Below are 25,466 nucleotides of genomic sequence, written 5' to 3' on the forward strand. Positions count from 1 at the left end.
GCTTCTATTTTTGTCCTCAAGGAAAAAGTTGGGGAGTAACATATGGTTGTCCAGTGACTGAAATTAGTTGCTTGTAACGGTAACGTAACTTGGTCCAATCCCTTTATAACTGAACTGGAAACATACTTAACTACATCTTAACAACTCCGTATACGGGAGTAATAGTTCAATATACACATTACTCCAAAACAGGTTTTGACATCCGACTTTCTACGCCAGTCCGCCTCGTTGCCGTCCCCGTTTCGTCACACATACGTTTCACAGTTTCGTCACACTTTAAGGAGTTTGATAAATGCTCCTTGTTGTTTTATGAGATTTGAGGCTTTCATGACGAAGATTCCGCTGTTGGTCTCCTGCGTTGTAACGTCATGTCGAATTTTATTTAGATGTTAACCTTTCCGATAAAAATACTGTTTTCATCTTCAGGGTTCCTGTTATTGATTATATTTTATTTTTGATCAGTGACAACTGTTAAAATTAAACCTGAAATCATGTGAATACCAAACCGATATACTTGCTACTAGACGACAGAAATGTATAAACTCTGTTGTTTAGAATTTTATCGCTCTGCGGATATGTTGATAAGAGCTAAATTTGTTTAAATAGGCAGTACTGAGAAAACACAAAAGAAATTTGTATATCTTCATGCGCTATATATTTTATGTTAAACAGAATGTTAATTGCCCGAGAACATTTTTTTAACATCCAGACGCCAATGAAGTTTTAAGAGTTAACATGCACATATTTTGACGTTGAGGCGGAATTTTTATTAAATTTATAACGTTTGACTTGAGTTTTGATCTAAAGTAATAATTATATTAAACTGATAAACTATCTTTATTCAGCTGGGTCAGAGCTGAATCTCTTAACTTAGTACCGAAAGTCTGATAACGCGATGTTTCGTCAGGTCAGGGCTCTCGCACACCTCGTGGGGCGGTGATAGGCGAGTGTTGATGGAGCACAGGAGGAATGATGGTTAGTGGGAAGAAATGGAAGGACTCGATGGAAGACTGAGCTCACCTGATACTGAACGTGGTCCTCCGTGGTGTGAACCCGGCGTCTGGCCGCTTGGTCAGTGACACGGCTGTTAGGAACCAAGCAGATGTACCCCATAAATTTAAATTTATATCACAGTATCACATTTTATCCAAATGCCTGTGATATCCCACGTTATGCTCTCACCTATATTGCTGAGATCAAAGAGTCCATTTGTAATTCGCATATAATCGATAGATCTGGCATTTTCTGAGTTTATTCTGTACTGAATGGGGTGCAGTTTCTGGAAGACCCCCCCTCTCTCTCTCTCTCTGACCCTTGACGTCACAAAACTTAGTTCCGATTCATGACGCCGTGGGCTTGTAACTGATGTAAATAAGTAGCCCCTTAATAAAGGTTATTATCCTTTTCCCCCGAGGTAGTCAATAAAACCCGGACTTAACACGCTAAATGTTTTCTGTCTCTTAAATGCTGCTGTTAATCCGAGTTATTAATACGTAGCAGTATTAACGTGATTTTAGGAGCAAGTAATGTGAATATTATTAGATTATCCTCGTTCGATACATACGGCATAAATCTGACCAGTGTATGCTAATCCGGAAGTCTCTCCCATTGCTCTTTCGTTGCTGGCAAACTTTAACGCAGGTTTTAGGACCGACCTGGGGAGAATGCTATCATACTTAGCAAAGAAATATAAGCGTACTTGTAAACTGTTATTGTAATTGAAATGTGCTGTTTCAGTTTGCACGTAAAGCGTAGACATGCGATCAAACATCGATGAGTCTACAAGGCATCAACATCCAAGGGAGCAGCGTACTCGGAGTTAATCAAATTCAAAATTAAATTAAATTCTTTATTTTAATTTGCCTACTTAATAGCTACATTAGCAATTTACAGAGTTAGTACATAACGTTTCTTGCATTAAAATTGTTGAAGTTATATAAATTTGAGATACGGATGATATAAATAACATGAAACAGGTTTCATCGTCATTTTATGCTGCAGTGCTCAGAGACTGTAAAACTGCAAGTTTTGTTTATATTCGCGTATAAAAAGGTATTATTAAAGGTTCGTGTATAAATGTGCATTATTATAGGCGGATTAAAAAAGAATGCTGCTGATTTAACAATTTAATCTGTTAGCAGACAGACATGTTATATTGTGCACTGTATTACGTAATATCCCGCAAACACGTAGCAATTTCAACTTAGGTTTCTTTGGTATGTCTGCCTTGTCAATCTGTAAGTACACACGAAGTAGCCATGCGTACCTTTAGTAAGTGCCTAAGCAGCTTACATGCCATACAGTTGTACTAAGTCACAAAGATCCACGCATTCTTAAACATGCACTTAAAAAGATGTGTGTGTAATACGTGTTATTATTTCCGCTTTCACATAGCTACTATTATAATTTTCCTTCAAAATAGTCTTTACAGAAATTTAATCGACTTTAAATATATGCCATTCTAGAAACTTAAAAAAAAAATTACATATAAACCCCTTCGGTGCTACGTTTTGAAAACAAATGTATCCCTTTTTCTGTGTTTTATTATAACATTAATTCCATTCATTAGAAAGGCCATGTAATAACTACGTTCTATTGAACTAATTTTAATTAATTCAATTCTAAAGGGTTCTGACGACGGTGGATTACACTTAAAATCATTCACTATCTGGACTTTTCCCGTCATCCTCGTTTAAAAGAAATTTTAATTAAATTCAGTGGCCTTTACTTGTGTTGCTGTAATTGGAATTTAAAAATCAGAACCCTGTTTCCAGTCATCACCAACGCAGTAGAATATTCAATTAGAAGCTAATAGTTGCTTAGCTGATCAATAAATTTGTCCACATTTTATGAAACTATTAGGTTCATTAATGCGTTGACAAGAGCCTGCCGCCGAATTCAATCCACGGTGTATTACTTTAATATACAGGGTGATTCAAAAAGGACTTTACAACTTTGAAAGTGTATAGAAATTTATTCAGAAGGCTTGCAGAATCGGTTGAGGTGTCATTTTGTAGCAAAACAAATCAAGTTTTACCTCAGACAGTCATTTTGGTTCGATGTGATTGCCATTGGTGATACTTCAGACATCCCACCTGAAATCAATTTGTTGCCAAACACGATCCAGCATATCCGGTGTCACTTCTGCAACTGAGGCGGTGATTCGAGCTTTGAGCTCAGTGAGATTGGCAGATAAGGGTGGGACAAACACACGATCTTTAATGAAACCCCATAAGAAAAAATCGAGAGGTGTCAAATCTGGAGAACGAGGTGGCCATGCTATCGACCCTGTTCGACCACTCCACCGACCTGGGAAACGGTTATTGAGGAAATCCCGGACTTCTGTGAGATAGTGAGGTGGTGCGCCGTCTTGCTGGAAGTGAATGAGTCCGCTTTGGTCATCTTCGTCTAACTGTGGTATGAGAAAATTTTCGAGCCATTTTCAAATGCACTGCCGCTTGCGCTCGCGGTGACTGAATTCGGTACTATAGCACAACGTGAGTCAAACTTGATTTGTTTTGCTACAAAATGACACCTCAACCGATTCTGTAAGCCTTCTGAATAAATTTCTATACACTTTCAAAGTTGTAAAGTCCTTTTTGAATCACCTGGTATATTTGAGTATTATCCTCCCACCTACAACTAGGTTTCCAAATTAGTCTCTTCCGTCTTGGTTTTCCGACCAAAAATTCTGCATGCATTTCCCAGCTGTCTCATGCGTGCTGAATTCCTCGCCCATTTAACCACCTTGATTTGATTATTCTAATATTTTCTGATGAGTACAAAGTATGAAGCCCCTTATTATGCACTGTTACATATCCTTTGTTACATTCGACCTCGTATGGTCTAGTACAGTATGTTACGTTATCGTGGTAAGATTGAGTAAGTTTTTATATAATTCTTGTTCTTTTTGTGCTCTACAGAAACTGCTGTGTTTAAGAAGCAGGTAATAGGTACAGAAACCCGGCTGCAAAATACGTCAAGTGGCGGGGGTCGGTATATGGGGGTCACCCCCCACCACAAAAAGTGGAAGTCGGACTGGAAATTATTTTACTCGAGGAAGAACTACTCCGACAAGACCCGGCAAGCCCATGGTGAAATCAGCTGCAATGATAAGGCAATCCAGCCTCACCAAGCTGGGGGTTATGATAAATACAGCAGTCAACAGCAAGCGAAATAGTAAGTTTCGTGAACACACAAAACCTTTCCATGCTCTGTATTTTTGTTAACAGAAAGTAACAAAAATACAGGGCATGTTAACACAGTTAACAAAATTATAGAGCCTCAATTAGCATCAGCACTGCCTGTGTCGATTTTTTGTTGACATTTTATTCTATTATATGTTGTGATGACATTTTAAAGTTTCCATGTTTTTAAAATTGTATATGAATGGCTGAAATATAAGAAAAAGTGTAAAATATGATATAATAAGCGTCTACAGAATGTGTTTTTTCGCTTTCGCAGCTTTGTTTTTGTAGGTATTGTATACAAATGTTTGACGTGTGTACAGCGAAGTCGACAATGTGACCACCGGTTGGAACGTTTCCTAAGAAACCTTAAGTTTTCATCGTCAGTTGCACGACAGATTTTATGCTAATAGGTTCTGTTTCATGTTTGTTCGGTTGTTTTCTTTTCTTTATATTTATTCTTTTTAGAGGCAGCATTTACAAACATTAATTGGTAAGTACTATCTTGTATTATTAAAAAGAGTTTTCTATTTCAAAGAATTCAAGCCCGTGTACTATTTTACATATATGCGTGATCTGTGGCCATTAAATTATAGGATAAAGTTGGGGGTTTGTAGGGGCGCATGATTGAAGTTTCGTTTAGGGCAACAAATACTCTTGTGCCTGCCCTGTTCAACATCATGTCAGTTTTAGAGCATTATCTGAACCCGAAGTCTCGTAGGAGCATTAAACAACGTTAATATCACAGTTTCATAAACTGTAATACACATTACGATAAAAATGTCGTATAGTTACAGGGGAGTTCGACCTTGAGGAAGCAGAGTGTATTGCACTACCATCTATCGCATGTTTCTTGAACTTCGCTGCCATCGAGGTTGGAATCGTAGATTGCATTTGCCTAATACACGTAATCGATAAGTACTGCTACATGGTTTTGCATATGCAGTCATTAAACGTTGGTGCCAAGTAGAAACATGCCGATTACTATTATAGTTACACAACAATAAATAATATTTCCGAAACTTAAAGGGAGTGTTAACTTCTAAAGTGTGATTTCTTTGGAACAGTTGTTTACGCTACACGATTGTCACTTTTTCCTCGGAATTCGCATCGTGCATGACGTCACAGTCGTTGTTGTGCACTCGTGAGTGCCGCCATTGCGTCTGAGTATTTTATATTGAAATGTGACAAATCTCCTTTCATCGGTTTCCCTATTCAACAAAAATCCTCGTTAGCCCGTAGATATAAATTGGCACAAATCACAGGATACGGGAAAGTTGTCCCGGTTATCTGATATGGCCGGTAAGTATCATATATCCGGACGATTCTTTGGGCGACCTAATTGATACTTGTATTTGAAGAAGAATGGTTAAGTTTGGATACTTGCTAAAATGAATGGTACATGTGTGTGTTGTGGTGTCTCAGAATGTACTCATTCTGTAAAAATTATGTATTGTAGGCCCCTTTGTTTATTAGTAATTGTCGTTCACAGGTAATGGAGAGATCCAGTGGTGCTTTTCACAGGTGAAAGGGACGCTTGATGACGATGTGACAGAAGGCAAGTTTTAAATCATATTGCGACATGCTTGCTTTGAGTGGTCATACGATCGTGCTACCCATTTGTGTGTGAAATATGCAATCGCATCCCGTAGAATTCGCTCAGAAAACATGTTTTGACAGAAAATGTTTAGGATTTTCATGTTGTATAAGTACGTAAACATGTCTTGTGTTCATGCTACAGTGTTTTAGTGCCAAATGAAATTGTGAGGTAGAACATAACCTCATCATATAATATGCAAATTCAGAGCAACTATCAATATTTTATTGATGAATAGTACTGAAGTTGTGTTAACTAAACTTTATTATAAACAGTGTGTATATGTTTTATATCGCTTTAAGTTTTGATTTCATAGTTCCAACTTCCATTTTTTTTCCAGCTGATATTATTTCATGTGTAGAATTCAATCATGATGGTGATCTTCTGGCAACAGGTGATAAAGGGGGGAGAGTTGTCATCTTCCAGAGAGATCCTGTTGTAAGTATTTTAACATTGAAAATTATTCTTATTATTATTAGGATACCAGAAGGGAAAGGGTGTCTTGAGCCTTATCCAGGTTTGTGGAGGTAGGCATGGTGGTAAAAAGAAATTTCTTTCTTGCCTACTAGCTTTCTATCCTTGTGCAGTTTGGAACTTGGATACAGTATTTTAAAATGGAGTACAGGTTGTGGGGTGGTTTTTGCTTAAGGTATGCTGTTGCATTCAGTTTTACTATAAGCAGAAAGAATCTTTTTTTATGATGGCAGTGATGGTAATGAAATAAATTGAAACAAAAGGAAGTGTGAATTATTATATGTTATCTGGTATGAAGCAGTATATTTATGTAGCAGAATATGATGAATTGGTGTCCCACAACAGTAAATGCATTACTCACTGCACTGTTGTTTCAATGTTATGTTTGAAATGCGAAGTGAATTGTAATGAATTGATTTTTGATTAGCAGTTCGTGTAAGATTATGTGTTCAGTTCCTAATCATCTCCATTGCATTACTGTTCATGTTGTTGCAGTTCTGATTTCAGTAAATTAGTCGGCAACAAGAGACATTAATATTTCAGTGATTATCACATGAAAGATTATATTAAGAAGTATATAGACATGGTTGCATCCTTCACATTTGTTTTGTGCATATTGGTTTGTCCACATGTAATATAAGAAGGTGCACTCAAATAAATGACTGCTATGATCTGCTTGATTTTTCCATAATCATTGAAATCTTGAGGTTCGTACTTACGTCACACTTAACAGACTATTTGATAGCCATGACCACATTTTACCTGTTAGCCTAGTGTTTGCAGTTATTAATTGATCATCCTGGGGTCCGTAATGATGTCTCATTCCACACATCATTTGACAGTTAGCTGAAAGGAGTTTGGTTAACAAGTGTGCATTTTCTTAAGTAGGTTGTGAGAAGGAGCAGTGGAGGGAACTGTTGCATGATTTTGTTTAGAGACAGTTGTAACTTCAGTGTCTTCTAAAGCAGGGTACTTAATCTTATCCCTCCTGTTAACACAGTTGTAAGATTTTAATAGGCTCTGGTGATATACATAAAAGTAATAAATGTGCAGTTTAAGGTTGTTTATGCATTATAATATAGAATAGTTTTAAAAAACAACACCTGAAGATGATGTATTACATCGAAACATGTTGTGAAATGAATGAAAGCGCTCTAATGTAACATCCTTATAGTGATGAATGGCGCAAATTTAAAATTTTAAATTTTAACATCCAAATAAAGTTTTGTGTATTGACCTGTATTTTATTATATATTTTAAATGTGCAGTTGTAGTGATTGCAAAATAAGTGAAGCATTTTTAACTTGTTCAGTGTCATTATTAAAGAAGACTGCTGTACTGTATTATCGCTGTGGAAATATTGGACTGTCTATTATTCACTTTTGCTCAGTGAACAAACGTTTTTAACTCTTTACGTGGAACTTCGCGTAAATGGGGCAGCGGCTTAATTGGGCCAAAGTGTTCTAGTCCCGGTGTGTCTCAGTTAACCGGAATCTACTGTATAAAGGGTCCTGATGACAATTACTTTTGACATTGTTCAGCATCTTGGTTATTTGTTCAGTGATGGACCCAACAGAATTGTCACTTCCTTTTCCTTATCTTCACCTGATGATTTAGATCAGTGGTCCTCAACCTTTTTGTGCCTATGGGCACATTTGAGAGTTTATGAGATTGTGACGGGCACCTACCAATTAACAAAGCCAAATATTCTTTTCTCTGGACAAATAAGATATGGACACCAAATAATACACAAAACAACACGACGTTTAATGATACAAGAAACCGTGCAATCAAAAATACGTAGTTTTATAAGTACAATTATTATTACTCAAGTGGGAAGTTAGTGTGAAGTTTGGCACTGCATTTCATCGGCCAGTTTTTCAAATTTGGGAGTGTAGGATGATGTTGCTGTTCGCAAACATTCGTCAAGATGAGTGTCAGTAAGTCGAGATCTGTGCTTTGATTTTATAATGTTCATGGTTGAACGGCCTTCATTATTCAGTATAACCTCTTTCCGTAACAATGCGGGCACCCAAAAAAAGGCTTGACAGGCACCGCGTTGGGGACCACTGATGGATCCAGTTTCTGAAACACTGTGGTCTTTTAATCAAATAACCAATATTATGGGCAATATGTAAAATAATAGTCGAGTTTATATTTCCACACTACATTTTATATTAAATTGTGTTTGTAATTTAGTAAGAAATATTTCTGGCAATTTTATGTTATAATTAGACCATTAGCCACCTCAGATGAAGTTTTATGGTTACCACTCCCACTAAGGGAGATGCTATAATGGCATTGAATGTTTTGTTGTTATTTTATAACAACAAGCATTATAAGCATTAATGCCAATGATGAATGTGAACTGAATTCATGCATAATCTAATAATAAAGTGCAGGCATTAAAATGTTTGGCTACTTATACATTAATTACAGTGGTTACAGAAATATTATCACACTTGCATCTGTTGTTTTTCTAGAGTAAGAACTGCATTCCTCGAAGAGGGGAATACAATGTATACAGCACGTTCCAGAGTCATGAGCCAGAATTTGACTACCTCAAGAGTCTTGAGATTGAGGAGAAAATTAACAAGATAAGGTGGCTCAAGAGAAAAAATCAAGCCCATTTTCTATTATCTACTAATGGTATGATTAATTTTCCAGAGATTTTAATTTTACATGTCAGACTACGTATTATAATTTTGTATTTCACCATTTGTGCTCCCATATATTTTGTTGTGAAATTAGAAAAAAATAATCTCTGCATGCATTATTTCACCCGTTTCACTCGTTTGAAAGACGGTATCAGTGATAAGTTTTGCTGTCATAGTTGGGAAGGGACGGCAGCAGGTATTACTTCCAACGTGAGCAGGTGAAAGATAACATGAAGGTTTTGCAAATAAATACAGTAAACTGTCTTTTGTTACCAATTAATCCTGTACCTATATTTTCAGTGACAGATTAATTTCATAAATTAAGACTCTGAGATTTTGATCATGACGTGATGATTTGAGGAAAATTATGCATACATTATGTGCTGTAATAGAGTGAACTTAATTATCTGGACTATTGGAAGAGGGGAAATGCTCATATATTGAAAAGAAGGCATTTACAGTAATTTTTAGATTTATTTCACATACTAACATGATCCCAGTTATGATTTTAACAATTTACAGGACAGTGTCGGATCTCACCTCAAAGTCACCACAATCCGTCCACCCTCTTTCCGGGAAGTCGTAAAATTTCATTGGGGCACCATAAAAGAGAGATGTGTGGCAATAAGTGGGAGAGTGTGATGAAAAATTGATTTACAGAGACACTGTTATTTACAGCATTGAATGGTTTTCTGGCCTTTAGTAAACTGTAAATAGGAAATCCAAAAGAATTTTGCATAAGTAACTTGACCAAGTAATCGCTGCTGAGGTACTGTATGTACAGACAGTCTAGTTGTTGTGTTCCCTTATGTTCTTTGCATGATTTGTCCCTTTTATACTTTCTAGATCCATGCTGTTGTGGATTTTAATCATGGACCTTATTTCTGTTTGTTATCATTGTTTCCATATACGTATATTTTAATGTTTTAGTACATACTGTGAAATATTTCCATGTTTTGCTTTATGGTATATTTTCCCCCATAAAATTTAACAGAGGAAAGAATATCTTTATCTTAATGTCAGTTACTTGCTGTTGTATGGACAAAGGTACTTATGCAACATACTAGAAGAAGCCTTTGGCAAATGTTATGGGTGCCAGGTAATTGTAGTTTTTGGTCTAGATGAGATACACTTAAAAAGTGTACAAGGTTGCTGATTGCATAAAGTTATTAGGAAACGTGCCATAAATTACATACTGGTATCATATTCTTGTGCCCTTATCACTTATTTTTGTCACTATTTAGAGGGTCTTATATGACGATGTAGCGTGTATGTGGGCAACTTTTGTCTGGATACCAAGAATGTTGACAAGGAATAATCGTGCTTTTTGGTATTGAATGGGAGTAGTGGTCAATCACTTTGTCCACACGTCTTGATTTTATACAACCCAAGAAATATTTTATAGTTCATGTTTTACTGTTGGGGTCCACAGTGGCCGCGCGGTCTGAGGTGTGGGCCTTGTGCCGCTTGGTCGCTGGGACCGTGGGTTCGAATGCCACTCTAGCCGTGGATGTTTGTCCGCGTTTTTCTGTGTCGTGCTGTCATGTGTACAGGTAGAGGCCTCGCGACAGGCCGATCCCTCGTCCAAGGAGTCATACCAAAATGTCCATAGATCAAAGCCAACGAAAAGTTGGGACCCGTAAAAGGGTGCTAGAAAATGTATAAACATTATTAAAATGGAAATAGAAGAAGATGATTTTTTACTGTTGAAGGTGTTTGCCGCAGTCACAGATGACTCATTTAACGTATTTCTTCATCTTATATTTGCTCTTTTGTTTATAGATAAGACTATAAAATTATGGAAGGTGTCAGAAAGAGACAAGAAGGTTGAAGGTTACAACACCAAAGAAGAGAATGGTCAGTTAAGGGATCCATCATGTGTTACTGCATTACGGGTGAATCGCTTCCTTGCCATTTTAAAAATCTCATGTAGTTGATATGCAGTAATGTTAAGTTGTGCTGAAAATGTGGTGAGAGATTATTTGAGTGCATGCATTTTATTGCAACACCTGCATGAAAGTGATCAAGATATCACAGTACCGCATTTCATGCTGTTGTTTGTTATTCTTTCAAAATCAGTAAGAAATAAAATCTTCATACATTTTCTGTATTTATTGAAGACATGTAAGAGAAGACAATGCAAAATATTATTGACAAAGTCAGAAAGGGTAGCAGCAGATATAAAATGACATAACTGTGTGTGCAGTTAGCAAGAAGGAATTGTAAGTAGCGTAATTCTGTGTCACCGTCGTGGGTTGTGGCATGACCTTCCTTGATGCAATCTGCCTGGTAGGTTTTCTGTCTCAAATTTTTTCATCTCACTGGGCAGGTAACAGGCAAAGATGGATGGGTCATGAGGCCATAACTTGAAGTATTTTTCCTCCTCTTCTTCTTTCTCATCTCCGATTTTTGCCTTCATAGCGTCGGGTCGATTGCTCGGTCCGCCTCCTCCATTCCTTCCTGTCTCTTGCTAAGAATTTCATCTGCGTTAAACTTATCCCCTTTGCCTGTCCTATTTCTCTAATAATATCCAAGTAACTCTTTATAGGTCTTCCTCTTGTTCTGGTACCCTCAACTCTAGCTTCCAAAAACTGTTTCATCTGCCATTCAAACAACACGTCCAAACCATTTCAGTTGTTTTTCTTCCAACTTTGTTTTAAGTGATTTAATTCCCACCTCTTCTCTAATTTTGGTGTTCCTTATTCTATCTCTGCGCGTTTTCCCTTTTGATTTAGTATTTTTCTCCTACGTGCCTTAAGGGCGTGATGCTTGGGCACAAGGTTAGGTTTTTATATAATGTGATTTCTTTCCATTTTTCCAGGTACCAGTAATTAAACCTATGGAACTAATGGTAGAAGCATCTCCCAGGAGAATATTTGCCAATGCACACACGTATCACATCAATTCCATTAGTGTCAATTCAGATCAAGAAACTTACCTCTCGGCAGATGATTTACGGATTAATCTTTGGCATCTAGAAATCACCGATCAGAGTTTCAGTATCCTTTATTCTATTTCTATGACAGTTTTGGTGACAGGAATCTCCATTTTAGGAAACATGAAAACTTGTCTTCATTTGGTTGTATACATTTTATTTTAATCTTTTTTTACGATACTTAAATAAGTATGAGGACTGTACCGGAAGTCACGAGTGTAGTCTGATTATGCACATTTTTTGCACCGGGTGTTTTGGTAGCAACTTATCCTTTTGGAAGTAAAAGTTAGTCCTTACAAGTAATCTCAGATATTGTTGACATAAAACCAACGAACATGGAAGAACTTACTGAAGTGATAACAGCGGCAGAGTTCCACCCTGTGGAGTGCAATTTGTTTGTGTACAGTAGCAGTAAGGGTACAATCAGACTGTGTGACATGAGGGCAGCAGCGCTCTGTGACAGGCATTCAAAGTGTAAGTATGTGAATGATTTTTGCTTGTATATCAGACACGAGTGTCAGTTCTGGGTGACAGATATGTCACGGTGAAATTTTGATGTACTCACAGCGTTGAGGACGGATGATATGGGTTGACGTTAAGTATCTGTACGGTTACATTGTCAGATACATCGCAGAGCTCTTTCTACCTTGAACATTTGTTTGGAAATGCATGAAATGGCAGACGGCTATCCTCTTCGTTGTCGTGTCATGTAGTCTGGTAGAAATTCGTCAGTGTTTCGGGGATGCCTGTTGTCTCTGTCAGATATCAGTAAACTTCTAGTAGACTACTTGAAACACGCTAAACTGGTGGTGAATGTTTTGAGAGCGTCTGCATCTAATTGCAGTGTTTGAAGAACCTGAGGATCCGACAAGTCGAAGTTTTTTCTCGGAGATCATCTCAAGTATATCAGATGTGAAGCTGTCCAATTCTGGTCGATACATGATATCTAGAGATTACCTGTCTGTCAAAGTATGGGACCTGCATATGGAGACCAAACCTATAGAATCTTATCCAGTAAGTACATTTATATATGATAATTTATAGGCGCATTTACAGCTAAAAGTTGTGCAAATGTGTCATTAACTTTGTCCACATGTAACATATTGAGAACTACTGAACAAACTTTTATGAAATTTTATATTGGATAATTTTATGAAAATCTGTTAACACATTCTCATTTTGGTTTAAATTAGGTGACAGTAATTGGCACTTTGTATTAATATCTGCATGTGTTTCTGTAAGTGACTGAATAGAGTCCCACCAGGGAATTTCCCCAACCATCCACAAAGATCAAATTCTGGTGAACGTGCCCATATTGTTATGCTGCGCACACGTTTATGTTTTTATGGACATCAGTTACTGACATAATCTGTAAATAGAAATGAAAGTAACTAATGTTATGGCTGAATATGATTGTTTCTAAGATGAAAAGGAATATACGACTCTTTATCAGCGAGTCATCTTAAACCTTCCTCCATTTTCTCTCTCCTCTCATAATTGCTGAAGAAGAGTCCAGCAAAGGAGAAATAGTAATTGCTGTACTACCTAATAATAATAATAATAATAATCCGTGGCGTAACAGCCCTCTGAGAGCCAAAGCCGACTAGCTTGACTGCTGGCCTCACGTTCACATGCCTAAGCAGAGGTGAACGATCATCCAACCAGATATAGGCTGACGTGTGGTCAGCACAGCGAACCCCCAGCCATCGCTAGTTTTCCTGACTGGATTACGCTACTCATTGTAGCTCCCCAATTTCCTCACGATGCTGGGTTGGCACTGGTCCCATACACTGGTCGAAAATCTCATGAGAAGTTTCTTTCCCTGAGACATGAACCAGCGCGCATTCCATAGATGGTTATCGCCATTTTTGAGGAACCTTTATCTTCAGGGAAGAAGTGAAGAGATATCCTGAAGATGGAGGTGATAGGCCATTCTGAAACATTGATAACCGCATTTAAAGTTCACACAGTGTGTCTTAACCCAGAAGACCACAACCTACTTCACCATGAAACCTCAAATTTTGTTTTATATTCAGAATTCTTGAAAAGCATATATATGTATGTTTCTTATCGCTGTTAAATGTTTTAAAACTTGTTTTCCAGGTGCATGAGTACCTGCGTTCGAAGCTGTGTTCGTTGTATGAAAATGATTGTATCTTTGACAAATTTGAATGTTGCTGGAATGGCAATGACTCGGCCATTATGACAGGATCATACAATAACTTCTTTAGGATGTTTGACCGCACGACAAAGAGAGATGCAACCCTCGAGGCTTCGCGAGACATTGCAAAACCTAAAACCATACTCAAACCTAGAAAAGTAAGTCCAAGAACAGTCAATAAGGCTAGGTGTTGAACATTTTGTGATTTTATGTATCGCATTGATCTTGTTCATTTATCGTAGTTAAAAATCTATCGCAGTTCTAATCGTACATAATACTGTACACTGTGAAACTAATCTGCTTATGTTTTGTCAAGTAAAGTTGTAGGAGGCTGCCATGCAGTTAAGGACCTTCTGCCCTAGTATCTGATACCTATAAACATAAAGGTTAATCTATACCAGAATTTAATTTATCTGTTGTTTTTGTAGGGTTGTGAAAGTGGATATTAGAATGAACAAATCAAGGAGAAGGAAGGGGGCATATGCATCTCATGGGGGAAATTGAGAAATGTGCACAAAATTTTGATTGGAAAATCTGAAGGGAAAAGATAAGGTATAAATTGGAGTTGATGTCAGGGAAATGGGGTTAAAGGTTGTGAATTGGATTCATCTGACTCGGGATGAAGTGGCGCTGGACTCTTATGCACGTGATAGTTAACTTCGGGGTTCCGCGAACAGCAGGGAATATGAGTAGCTGAGCACATAACAGCTTCTCAAAGACTCTGCTCCATGGAGATGATTACTTTGTTTTTTGAAAAGAAATGGGTTTTGCATAAAATACCTTAAGAAAAGCATACAGTCAAAATTGAAGATTCAAATTACCATACTTGCTACCCCTAACACAACTGAAGTCCTTTGTGTTCATTTTGTTATTGTAAATAGGTTTGTCAGAGCAGAAAAGATATTTACTTACACGCCGTCAAGTTGTAAAGCTACTTTTGAAACACTCTGTGTTATTGTAGATGCAATATTTCCTCTCCAATCTTTTAGGGTGATGTTATACTTCTTTCAGAAATTTTTGTTTTGCCAATATTTTGTGTAGGTGTGTACAGGGGGGAAACGCAAGAAGGATGAGATCAGTGTGGACTGCCTTGACTTCAATAAAAAGATTCTGCATACAGCGTGGCACCCCACAGAAAATATTATCGCGGTGGCGGCCACAAACAATCTGTTCCTCTTCCAAGACAAGTTCTAGCACACAGGCATGGCGGAACAAACTCATCAGGTAAGGTAACATTGATGATCCAAAGTGCAGAATCGCCCGTGAATCTTGCTCACTTTGGACGTCGTGTGTTGCAAGCTGTCTAATGCTATGATTTCCACCATTTACGTACAGTGTGGTGATTTTCGTAAGTACCTTTTTGTAAGCTGTCATGTTAAGGGCAAAAAATAATCGGCGATTATAACGCTCCAGGATTAAAACTAAGTAGAATTTTCCTTGTGTTGTTTCAGTATAATGCAAAATGCTATTGACTGGACACATGAAAGCCTTAAGAAATTGAAACTCAAGACGAGAACAAGCTGCCTCTTCTTGCTACATCCTGCCCCATTTGGTAAGGAGTCGAGTAGCAAATCTCACTGATATGTGAGGTTAAAGAATTCTCCGTAGAGACGCAGATGTGATAAGATCTGATGGCAACACCAGAACTGTGTCCTTTTATCTGTGATCGAACAGTTACGGTTTATACTGTCGCAGACAGTGAATCACGGTAATCGTGGGGAGTGCTTATACATCGTGGTAGAATATATTTCCTTTGCTGCCGTGCACCGCTCGTTCAAAAGTAAATACAAAGTGTGAAAACACGTTTTCTTAAAAGTAATGTGTAGGGCTTCGTATTGCCATATTGATATCATTAAATTCTCAATTCATTATTAGAAGGAAACATTACATTTAGTTTATACATACTTTATTTATCCTTTTTCCAGAACTTTGCCAGGATACATAAAAAATAAGCAGTTGATTGTATACGTGCTTTGATGCACCTACAGGTTTTATAACCATCTTGGGAAGAAGTTTGTTAAAAAACTGAAATGAATATGAACAATATAAAAAGACATTGGAGGAGAAAGTAATTCTTTAGTAGAAAAATAATAGCTTTTTCACAGGACATGAGTTTCGACGCATTTACAAGTAACAACACGAAGTCCCAGTGCTTTGACGTCTTTTTTTTATTTATGATTTGTTGCCCCGCTTTTACGTAGCATGAATTTGCTGCTGTTAGTGTTGAGAATCGGTCTGCATTGAATTTAAATATAAGGGACAGTTGATGTTTAAAAAATGCTTCCATCACTTCAAGCGAATGCAGACTTGAGCTACCGACTATCGACCCGTTCAGTTGTAGTTTGACGTGATCTTCGTTTGTGTGGCAGAAGTCGGAATCGCGGATTATTTCCGCGTATGCGTGCCACGCCTAATAGTAAATAACTGAGCGTGGTGGATAATCAGTTATTTAAAATATAACAGGAAGATGTAATTGAATCAAATGAGCAATGGCACCTAAATTATGCTGCATGAATTATATAATAATATAGCAATGTAAGAATTGTACGATACCATAAAACATGAACATGAAAAGGGCTCATATTCAAGTTGTGTGTATGAGTTGAGTGTGTGTGAGTGTTATATGATGCACAAATTGTGTTGTAACGCAGAATGTATGAGTGTCATTACTTCCGTTGTCATTTCTGTTTGGGCGGATGAATGATTGAAAATAAACGAGCAAATATTACTTTGTTTCTCATATAGATATAATACCTTTTCCTTTATTCGTGATTCAGGAGTCACTGTATCGCGTGTTCGTTCGGCAGCCATTTCAAGGAATAAAGTAACGTAATCATTTAAGTATAGAAGATATTGTGGACATGCCAGTTGTGAGGGATTTTTCTCTCTTACCTTCTTAAAGTTATGAGTCTCATTTAATTGAAACTGACAGATGGCTCTGTTTGTATTATTTTTTTAGACATTTAAGGTGAAAGAGCCTTTGATACTGAATTGTTTTTCTTAATTAAGGATCGTGCTTCTTGGAGCAGTGCACGTTAGACTTTCAGATTGCTCGTTATGCATGGGGCTTGGAATTATGAAATATTTATTGCCATATTTGCTTCACACGGTATTCGTATACGGTTGAATTCGCTTTGCTAGGTTACAGTGAAATTTTTCAAAAATTAAAATAAATTTTCCAGTGGTTGATATTAGGTAGCTTGCTTGTAATTAAATCTTAAGTCTCGGTTGCTATAAAGAAATTCAAGGAACCATTTTCAGTAATGTTGATGACATCCTGTGCTGACTAAGGTATCTGTGATAGAGTTCTAAAACAAAAGTTACCATGTGTGGAATTCCTTTTATTGTAGAAAGTATATTATAGTTCTAGCCTGTATATGATATTTTGTGGGCAAATAACACTGTCTTATTGTTGTAAACTTAGAAGATTTTGAGTTTGGTGACAACAAAGCAAAGAACGCAGTGGCCGTGTGTTGAGCTGGGCGTGTACTGTGCATAGTTCGTTCTAATCTTGTATGGAATAATAAAACATGACTATCACAAATATTTTCCCATCAATTTTTTTTTTTGATCTGGATTGTCTTTAGGTGGGTTCAAAGATTTTTGGTATCTGAGCTAATGGAGCATTAATTTTTTAGGAGAGTATTGTTAAAGAATGAAATATCTTTTTATTTTAAAAAATGTAAGTGGTGTTATAGAGTGTGTATTTTTTGAAACTCGGTTTTTAGGTTAAAGATGTGCAGAAACAAAAATAATTTGAAAGTGAAATAGTCTAAGTGAGGTTAAGAGAGACCAGTTACAAATGTTCCAGTTGTCTTCCAAATACAATAAAAAAAATCAAAGATATTCACTAAATTTAATGTTATATTTTGGTTATGCTTCATGCTATGTTATTTATTCATTTATTTATTTCAGTATTAAAAGTGGGAAGTTTTCCCTTTGCTTTTGTATAATCCTTTGCACAGTAAATTTTTGAGAAGTAAAATCCCGTGATTGAAGAGTTTAGTATACCTTCAGTTTCTCAAAATTTATCTGTGAATTCAAATTCTGAAGTGTTTTCATTGCAAGCAATGATGAAAATAATTGGAGACATCACATTTTTAACAATTTTAGATGAGTCGCTTTAACAGGCGATTTAAGGTATGGTATACAGTATAGTTCAAGATGATACATTGGTTAGGTTAATTTATTTTTTTAATCATTAAAGGTATCATAAATACAGTGCCATTCTCATATTTGACTATTTTTTATGCCCTTTTCCTGTCCCAACCTCCAGTTGCTTCTGTAGTTTCTGCCTTCCATTACAGGACATTTCATTCTCTTTAATAAGAGATGATTCTATTATGTAATTGGTTCTAAAAAGTAATTAAATTGATTGATCATAATAAAGAAATGCATTAAAGATGTAATTGATATGTGCACAACAGGTAATTTATTACATTCTGGAAAATAGTTTGATGTGTGAGCTTTTTCTTTGTTCTGTATTGTGTAAAGCAAATGTAAATATTAGAATATTTGCAGTTACTATTGTGATCCATAACTAAAACTTGTTCCCCACAACAGAATTAAGATTTGATATGAATGAAGTTCGATAAAAATGAGGGCCCCGTCACGGACTACAGTTGTATGAGATTCTGTGCAGTACTTCGAAATTGATTCCCCGTTACCATTTTCAGTTTTACACATAATTTGCTTTATTAATATAGAATAAACCATATAGCTGAAAATTAAATGAAGGTGCTGTTAAGTGCATTTTCATGCATGTAAATTGTGTGGGTGAGTGAGGATTGAGTTTTGAAATATTTTGTTGAAAAAATGTTTATGCTTGATGGCAAATCAGTAACAAACACCATGGAGTAATGTTCTTGAGAAGCTGATAGTACGCTTTGCTACTGAATAAATTCCCTGTCTTTTATATCATCTGAATGATCATTAAGACCTCACCAAAGGTGCCTATCCTGAGCTATATAAATCCACGCCTTTAAATTATTTCCGTAATATTTATTTTAATAGTTCCTCCCATTTATGCCTAGGACTTGAGAATGGTCTCTTCCCTTTAGGATTTCCAACTAAAATTTTGTATCAGATCAATAGGTAAAAAAATATGTACTGTTTGTAGCCTTGTCATCTTTGTTCAAGAACTGCAAGTTAGATCAGTTGATCCTGTAATGTTTACTGTTGCTTGACATTTGTGTAGTCATCTGAGCAGTATTATGTGATGAATTGATCAACCAACATTGCATCCACAATTACAGTATCAAAGTTATTTCTAACTACATTCAGTCATAGAATATGTTGTTTTGTAGTAGATGCCAAAATCAAAATTGAGACACCATAAATAAACTGTGAGCCTGCCATGGACATGACATTTGGAGTCTCTTGTGGAATTACTGTCATGTTTGTTAATGTGTTTATTATGCTGGCTTTTTTTTTGTCCACAATTCTCATTTACAGGCTTGTTGAAAATTGTATGAAGTACAAGAGTGTACTCAGTGCACAATCATACCAGAGGCTATCACAGGAGAACTTCAACAAACATAGGTTTGTTGTCTTATTCTGAAATTCACAGGCTACTTAAAAATGTTGCGGTTATGTGTGTAAATTCTGTTATATTTTTTAATTTCAAATCAGCATTATGAGATACTTACAATTCTGTGAGTTCAAGTATGTGAAAGAGTAAAATAGGCGTCATGAATTCCACCAGGAATTCTGTATTTTTAACTTTGTATCTACGAACAGGCATAGTTTTATTCATTTGACATTTAAAACAGTGTTACGTTTTGTTTTTCTTAGATCTTGTCGTTTGCAACTGTTTCAGCGGTAGTTAACATAGTAAGGTCTAGATGCCAGCACCAGGTCATTGTGTCAGCATGCCATCTACCGTATGCTCGAGATTTTACTGGTAAAAAAAATTCAGTTGTGGTGATGTCAGTAATTAAAATTGTGGTGAGCTTGTTAATAATAATTATTTTATGTGCTTGTTCCAATTTATTAAATCAAGAGGAAGAAAACACTTGCAATGGGAAAACCACAGGATTCTCTACACGGTTAGCATTTATCTTTACACTTACTTAACATTGCTGTCTACTTAACCTTAAATTTATGAAATGCCTTAAACCCTTGATAGCAAAATTTATGTTTTGGAAATTTTCTTTGACTGAAGAAGCGTTCGTCTCTATTTGGAATATCTTTAAGAAGGAAAATGGTTTGTAAGACAGACAAAAGGTTGCAAGAAATAATAGTAATGAATGTAACTGGATGTCATTGAACCTGGAAGACTTTATTAGTCCACTTTTTTCTGTTATAGGCCTGATTATTAATGATTTATGTCACAGCTGTTAATATTATTATAATATTAAGTGAAATTTATTAAAATTGCTTCTTTGAAATTATGTGCTATCTAATTATATATTTGCTTGATGACTGAATGGTTAAAAGTTGACATGCCTACTCTAAATTTTGAGAATTTTTTTTTAAAATAAATTTAGTGCCTTTTATAAACAAAAATCCTTTCAGAAAGTGAACAACTACAAAATTCCTTGGTCTCAAAATTAGTAATTATTTAAACTGATAAGGGAACACAGACAAAGATTCATCATACTTGGGGTATGAAGTCCTGTTTACTTGTTGCTATTAGGGAAACTGTTAAAAATTCTGCAAAAGAAAATTATCAGAACAAAGTTAGGTGCTTAAAGTGTGAGCCATGTGAATTGAAAGACGTTTCACGTACCACCACTTGTCAGTAAGTGCCATTTATAAATTGTTTTTTTTTTGTTTAATACTGGACTCTCAGTTTATTAAATGGAGTTCGTTTTACAGGAATAAAGTAAGTACAAGCAGCTCCTTCCTAAAATGAAACATGTCTACTGGAAAACTCAGTTTGAGGTAGCAGTTTATGTTTAATGCATTTGACTTTACATCTTACGTGTCCAAATTCATGTTCTTTTAAATTGATAAAATCTGCATAGACTGGGTGGAGGCATGTAGAACACGCTAGAGAGATGAGAAATGCGAACATAATTTTAACCTGAAAGCCTACATGTAAGAGACACTGGGTAGAAACCCAGTGAGAACAGAAGGTCCCACCACTTAAACAGCTTCGAGTAGGACTTAATAATTTTTCAAGCCTTGATTAATGTTTGTATTAGCCACGTTCAGCATCAAGTTTTTAGTACCAAACCCTTACTGCCTCTTTCCGTGTATTCTCGGCGTAAGAAATGACCAGCAAGTTTTCAGATTTTTCTAGTTAAACATGGTAAGGATATAAATTAAAAATGCATCAACTCTTATTAGGCGTAGAAATCTTCTCACGTCTTCCAACAAAATAGGAAATGGTTTATTCTGCGAAGTTGAGAGTTACGCGCCACAGCCATGTTCCTGAGTTTAATATCTTATTCCAGTTACTAGAAATAACTCATCAATGAGAAGTCTGAAATCTTTCGAAACGGCGACAATTGCACTGAACTGAAATGAGAACTGAAGTTCCAGTTCGCTTCACTGGCAACAGACAGCTCCGGCAGGAGGGCTTGGCCTAAGTGATACAAAATCACTTTCCAAAGTCTGAATAGAGCGGCTAATTTTGAAAAGTAGGACTTCGTTCTCTGCAGGGGGGGGGGGGGGGGGGGACAGTGAACTTTTCTCCCGAACCTTTCCATTGAATGAAAGGACAAAATGAGGCCTTTTTCTGGTATTGTTGTCAGCACACAACATTGTAAGCACAAGTACATCAAAACCTTTTACCAGCTCCATAACCTTATAAAAGGCAGGACTTCATTATTTTTGTAGGTGCGTGACACTTCACTTCTCCTGTCTTTGCAATGAACTCTGTGTTATACTGCAGAAAAAAAAGTTGTCAGTGGAACCACGGTTCCGGAGAATTTGACGTAAATACGTCTATACGGAAAGGAAGTTTATATATTGGCTTTATTCTAAATATTTCCTTTGTACATGCTTTACAATTGAGATAAGTTTGATTAAGACTTTGCTTATTTAACTTGAATTAGTTACGCTTAAGATGGGTCTGTGGTAGATGAATGTAATGTAAGGTAATGTAATGTAATGTAAGGTAAGGTAGGTAATGAAATGTTTCCTAGGTAACAATAATGCCGAGTAAACAGGTGACGTTTCGTAGGTAACAATAACAATTGAAGTTTCCTAGGTAACATAACAATGCAGTTACACTTTTTCGTTTCACTTTTTCGTTTCACTTTTTCGTTCCACTTTTTCGTTTCACTTTTTGCTGAATGACACTGACCCTAAAATATAGACGTATTTACGTCAAAAAACATTGAATAAAGTTTCAGTAAGTCATAACTGACTGGCAAATTTTATGTAGACCATTATTTACAAAAATTGTACCAATTGAAAGTCGTTTCTGTGCATTTTATCGCCGAAACTACTGAAAGGGTTTCGATTAAATTTCGTATTGTTGGTCTACAGTGGAGTTCATTGGCGAAGGTACATTTGATTCGTATCGACCCATTATAACCTGTACGTAAATATGGAGCTGTAATAGAAAATTTTTGGTATCTGATTTTATGCAGCAGAGTTACTCTTGGAAAGCTAATGGTTGCTCAGCTACTCAAAAAATTCTCTTGTTTTATGGCACTGGAAGGTTCATTATCGACTTTACGTCTGTTGATGAAGTGTACAAATTATAAAGCTCCTCATTTTTCAGTGTTCTTTAGTCTCCTGTTCCTACTTTTTTCATGTCCAAATATTCTCCTTAAATGTAAGACCAAGTTTCAAACCCACACAAAAAACAGGCAAACATATATTTTTTTATCCTGTATTTAAATCTTTACGTTCATAGATAGCAAACAGGAAGACAAAATATAAACTTACCAGTTTTCTAAAAATTGACCCACGACCAAGATCTAAAATGTTTACTTGTAACCTTTTTGGATATGGCTAATATTTAACGAAGTACAAGGATGACTAAGTTAGCTGGCTCTTATGCACTTTTGTCTTTAGTGAGAGACACTCTGCAACAACATATTTACATCTACAGTAAGTGAAGATGAAAGGCCTATGATGTATGGGCTTAGGTTAGGTTAGAATTTGGAAAATCCTTCAAAATAAACTTTGCAGCGTGTTCAAATATTCGTGTTCGGAATCTCAAAAAATATATTTGAAATTTGTTGAAATTATTCCAATGTTCTTATATCGTCACACAAGAAGTTGCAGTGTGTAATAACGAAGTCCACGGAGCAAAGTCCTGATTGTAAAAGACGATACTAATTCAACTGTTCAATAAATTATTTGGATTTTATTGAACACGAATGTCACTGTCGTGTTCAAACGAACCCGCCACTAGATTACACCCCGAGGTAGTTTAATCCAATCTACACTCTCACATCGTATTTCTTTGAGATCCACTTTAATATTATCCCCTCATCCACGGCTTGGTATTTTAAGTGTGGTGTAATCCCTTTAAAAATTTTGATAGATGGTATACGTTTTATCTCTACATGATGGGACATCCTAATATTTGTCAAGAGAACAGATATTCTGCATTCACGGTATTCTGCGGTGTAGATTGTCGAAGAGTCTCGTTTGACCTGTACCGACCGTCCTCGTATCTGAACGCAAACTTTGCCATTTCGTTCACAGCGCCGCCAGTTACATATAAAGGGCTTCTGGAGGGCTGCAGACTTTCTGCCCCCCCGCAGGTCCGACCTGTGTAATGTCTTTCGGCTGTGTTACAAACGACCAGCGACGTGCACAAGTCTGGCTATTCCTGAATGTAGCCGAGTGTGACATTTTGTTTCTAAACTTGCATTGACTGCTTCAGGTGGCATCGTCTGTCTCATGTTTCATGTGTTGTTTATTCTGTAAAATTTACAACACTGTTGAATAAACATGTCGATTATTCGCGGTTTTTTTTTTTTTTTTTTTTTTTTTTTTACAAATTAAGCCAAAACTTAACTTTTGTTCTCGGGACCAGCGACGTCGAATGTTGAAGGCCTTCCAGGGCTTGCGCAACATTGCACTTGCCATCTTCAGGCCTCTCCAAACAGCAGTTACCACTTGGTATTTGTAGATGGATATGGACTTGTTGGTGGATACCAGTGTTTCAGAACTGAAGATGGAGGCGGTATTTTTCTCCGAAACGTTGGCATCTACCGACGAACCTACACGGCGCCCAAACCGATAAGAGCATCATTAAGACACAGCTTGTTTGCCTTCTTGTAGTGATGTCATCAAAGCTTACAAACACTGTTGTAGTCAGAATCAAGTTTTAAATGGAACATCTTGTAGATTTCGGCTGAACCCCCCTCTCTTCAACAGCAGGAGGTCCCATAAGGGTAGAGTCCCACTGAAGAAGTCGGTAGGGGTTGATAGAAGATAGGTGGTTGTCAATTACACCCTGAGTTAGTTGAATTAGTCTCAGTGGCCACTTGGTCCGGAATGGCTTTGTATTTCTGTGGGGGGGGGGGGGGGGGGGGGCTAAAGTTGTCGTTCTGCGAAAATCTTCACAAAGTGTTAGAGGAGGAACGTATGATGGAGAGGTCTAATCCAGGCGACCGAATGTTCCTTTAAAATGATATATAGTTTTGGACATTTTCCTTTGTCTTGGTTAAAAACATGCGACGTTTCGGAGGCTTCCTCTGCTTCCGTCTTCAGGCGAGAGGTATCTACTCAGTCGGGTCCGTCAGATAGAGCTTGTCTCCATTACTGGACCAGACATTGAATAATTTTAAGTGTGATTCACCATTGTCAGAGCCCTTTAGAATTGAATCGCTGGATAAAGCTCCATCTTAGTCCCAGTTTTAGCTTTATTCAGTCGACCCATAAAGTTGCTTGTTTTTTAACCAGTAGGCGAAATAATAAGGATCGGTTTAGTACAACTTCTTCGAAAAGCTTTATATTAATCTTACGATTATTTACACTAATGAAAGGAGATGAATGAAATTTGATGTCGATGTTTCCCCACGAATTTGATTTAGTCCTGAAATGGAATTCTATTGACTTTTTTAATAATAGTTTGTCTTCAGAAAGTATGAAAACGTAGGCTGTCATAAATAGATCTGATTGAGATCAGCATATTTAATCTGAAATAGTTTCTCGACGTGGCGTTGAATTATAAGATTATTTATAATTATAAGATTATTTATAATTAAGCTTAGTGAATTCGAAATGACAGAATGGAAGCGGTCGTGGCCTAATTTAGGGAATCGTCCTCAGAGGTTTCTATAAAGATTGAGAAAATTACAAAATATTGCACTCGTGGTAAGCGTCTCTCGCCCCTTGAATGAATCTGGGACCTCGTGAATACGAAGCAAGAGTTTAAATGGGTAGATGATTATGAATGGTGAATAAGTCAGTTTAATTGGTAGCTTGGCCCAGATATTAACCGGATACTTCTTTAGTACAGATTTATAGACTTATCGCTATAATATATTTCTTGATTTTACTTTTGTAAAAAAATAGAATACGTACATTGTAGCATGTT

The 25,466-nt window shown here is 36.6% G+C and overlaps 1 protein-coding gene and 2 long non-coding RNA genes across 7 annotated transcripts in view; 2 read left to right on the top strand and 1 right to left on the bottom strand.

Moving 5' to 3' along the window:
• The window catches only part of tws (protein phosphatase 2 regulatory subunit tws), a 71,206-nt gene extending 54,467 nt beyond the window's left edge, over positions 1-16,739 (top strand). For 2 of the 5 annotated variants that reach the window (XM_022075405.2, XM_022075406.2), the window contains 11 exons: positions 3,924-4,179; positions 5,680-5,745; positions 6,125-6,222; positions 8,742-8,907; positions 10,698-10,810; positions 11,737-11,914; positions 12,160-12,324; positions 12,695-12,864; positions 13,954-14,169; positions 15,053-15,235; positions 15,463-16,739. In XM_022075405.2, coding sequence (XP_021931097.1) covers positions 4,092-4,179; positions 5,680-5,745; positions 6,125-6,222; positions 8,742-8,907; positions 10,698-10,810; positions 11,737-11,914; positions 12,160-12,324; positions 12,695-12,864; positions 13,954-14,169; positions 15,053-15,205 — 1,413 coding nt within the window. In that variant the 5' untranslated portion in view covers positions 3,924-4,091 and the 3' untranslated portion in view covers positions 15,206-15,235; positions 15,463-16,739. The other 3 variants (XR_002544860.2, XM_022075408.2, XM_022075407.2) reach the window with 3 other exon arrangements.
• On the bottom strand, positions 11,991-19,800 carry LOC147871247 (uncharacterized). Its single transcript, XR_015532703.1, has 2 exons — positions 19,660-19,800; positions 11,991-13,784 (listed from the first exon to the last, which is right to left on the bottom strand). It is a non-coding gene; the product is annotated as an uncharacterized LOC147871247 (long non-coding RNA).
• Positions 19,801-19,806: 6 nt separating this feature from the next.
• The window catches only part of LOC147871248 (uncharacterized), a 67,004-nt gene continuing 61,344 nt past the window's right edge, over positions 19,807-25,466 (top strand). Inside the window, exon 1 of the long non-coding RNA XR_015532701.1 lies at positions 19,807-20,058. This is a non-coding gene — a long non-coding RNA (uncharacterized LOC147871248). The remainder of the gene's footprint in view (positions 20,059-25,466) is intronic.

This window comes from Zootermopsis nevadensis, unplaced genomic scaffold, assembly GCF_977971745.1.
Source record: "Zootermopsis nevadensis isolate Lab colony 2312 unplaced genomic scaffold, Znev_1.0 Znev_ptg000061l, whole genome shotgun sequence".
In the NCBI taxonomy this organism is placed as follows: Eukaryota; Metazoa; Arthropoda; class Insecta; order Blattodea; family Termopsidae; genus Zootermopsis; species Zootermopsis nevadensis.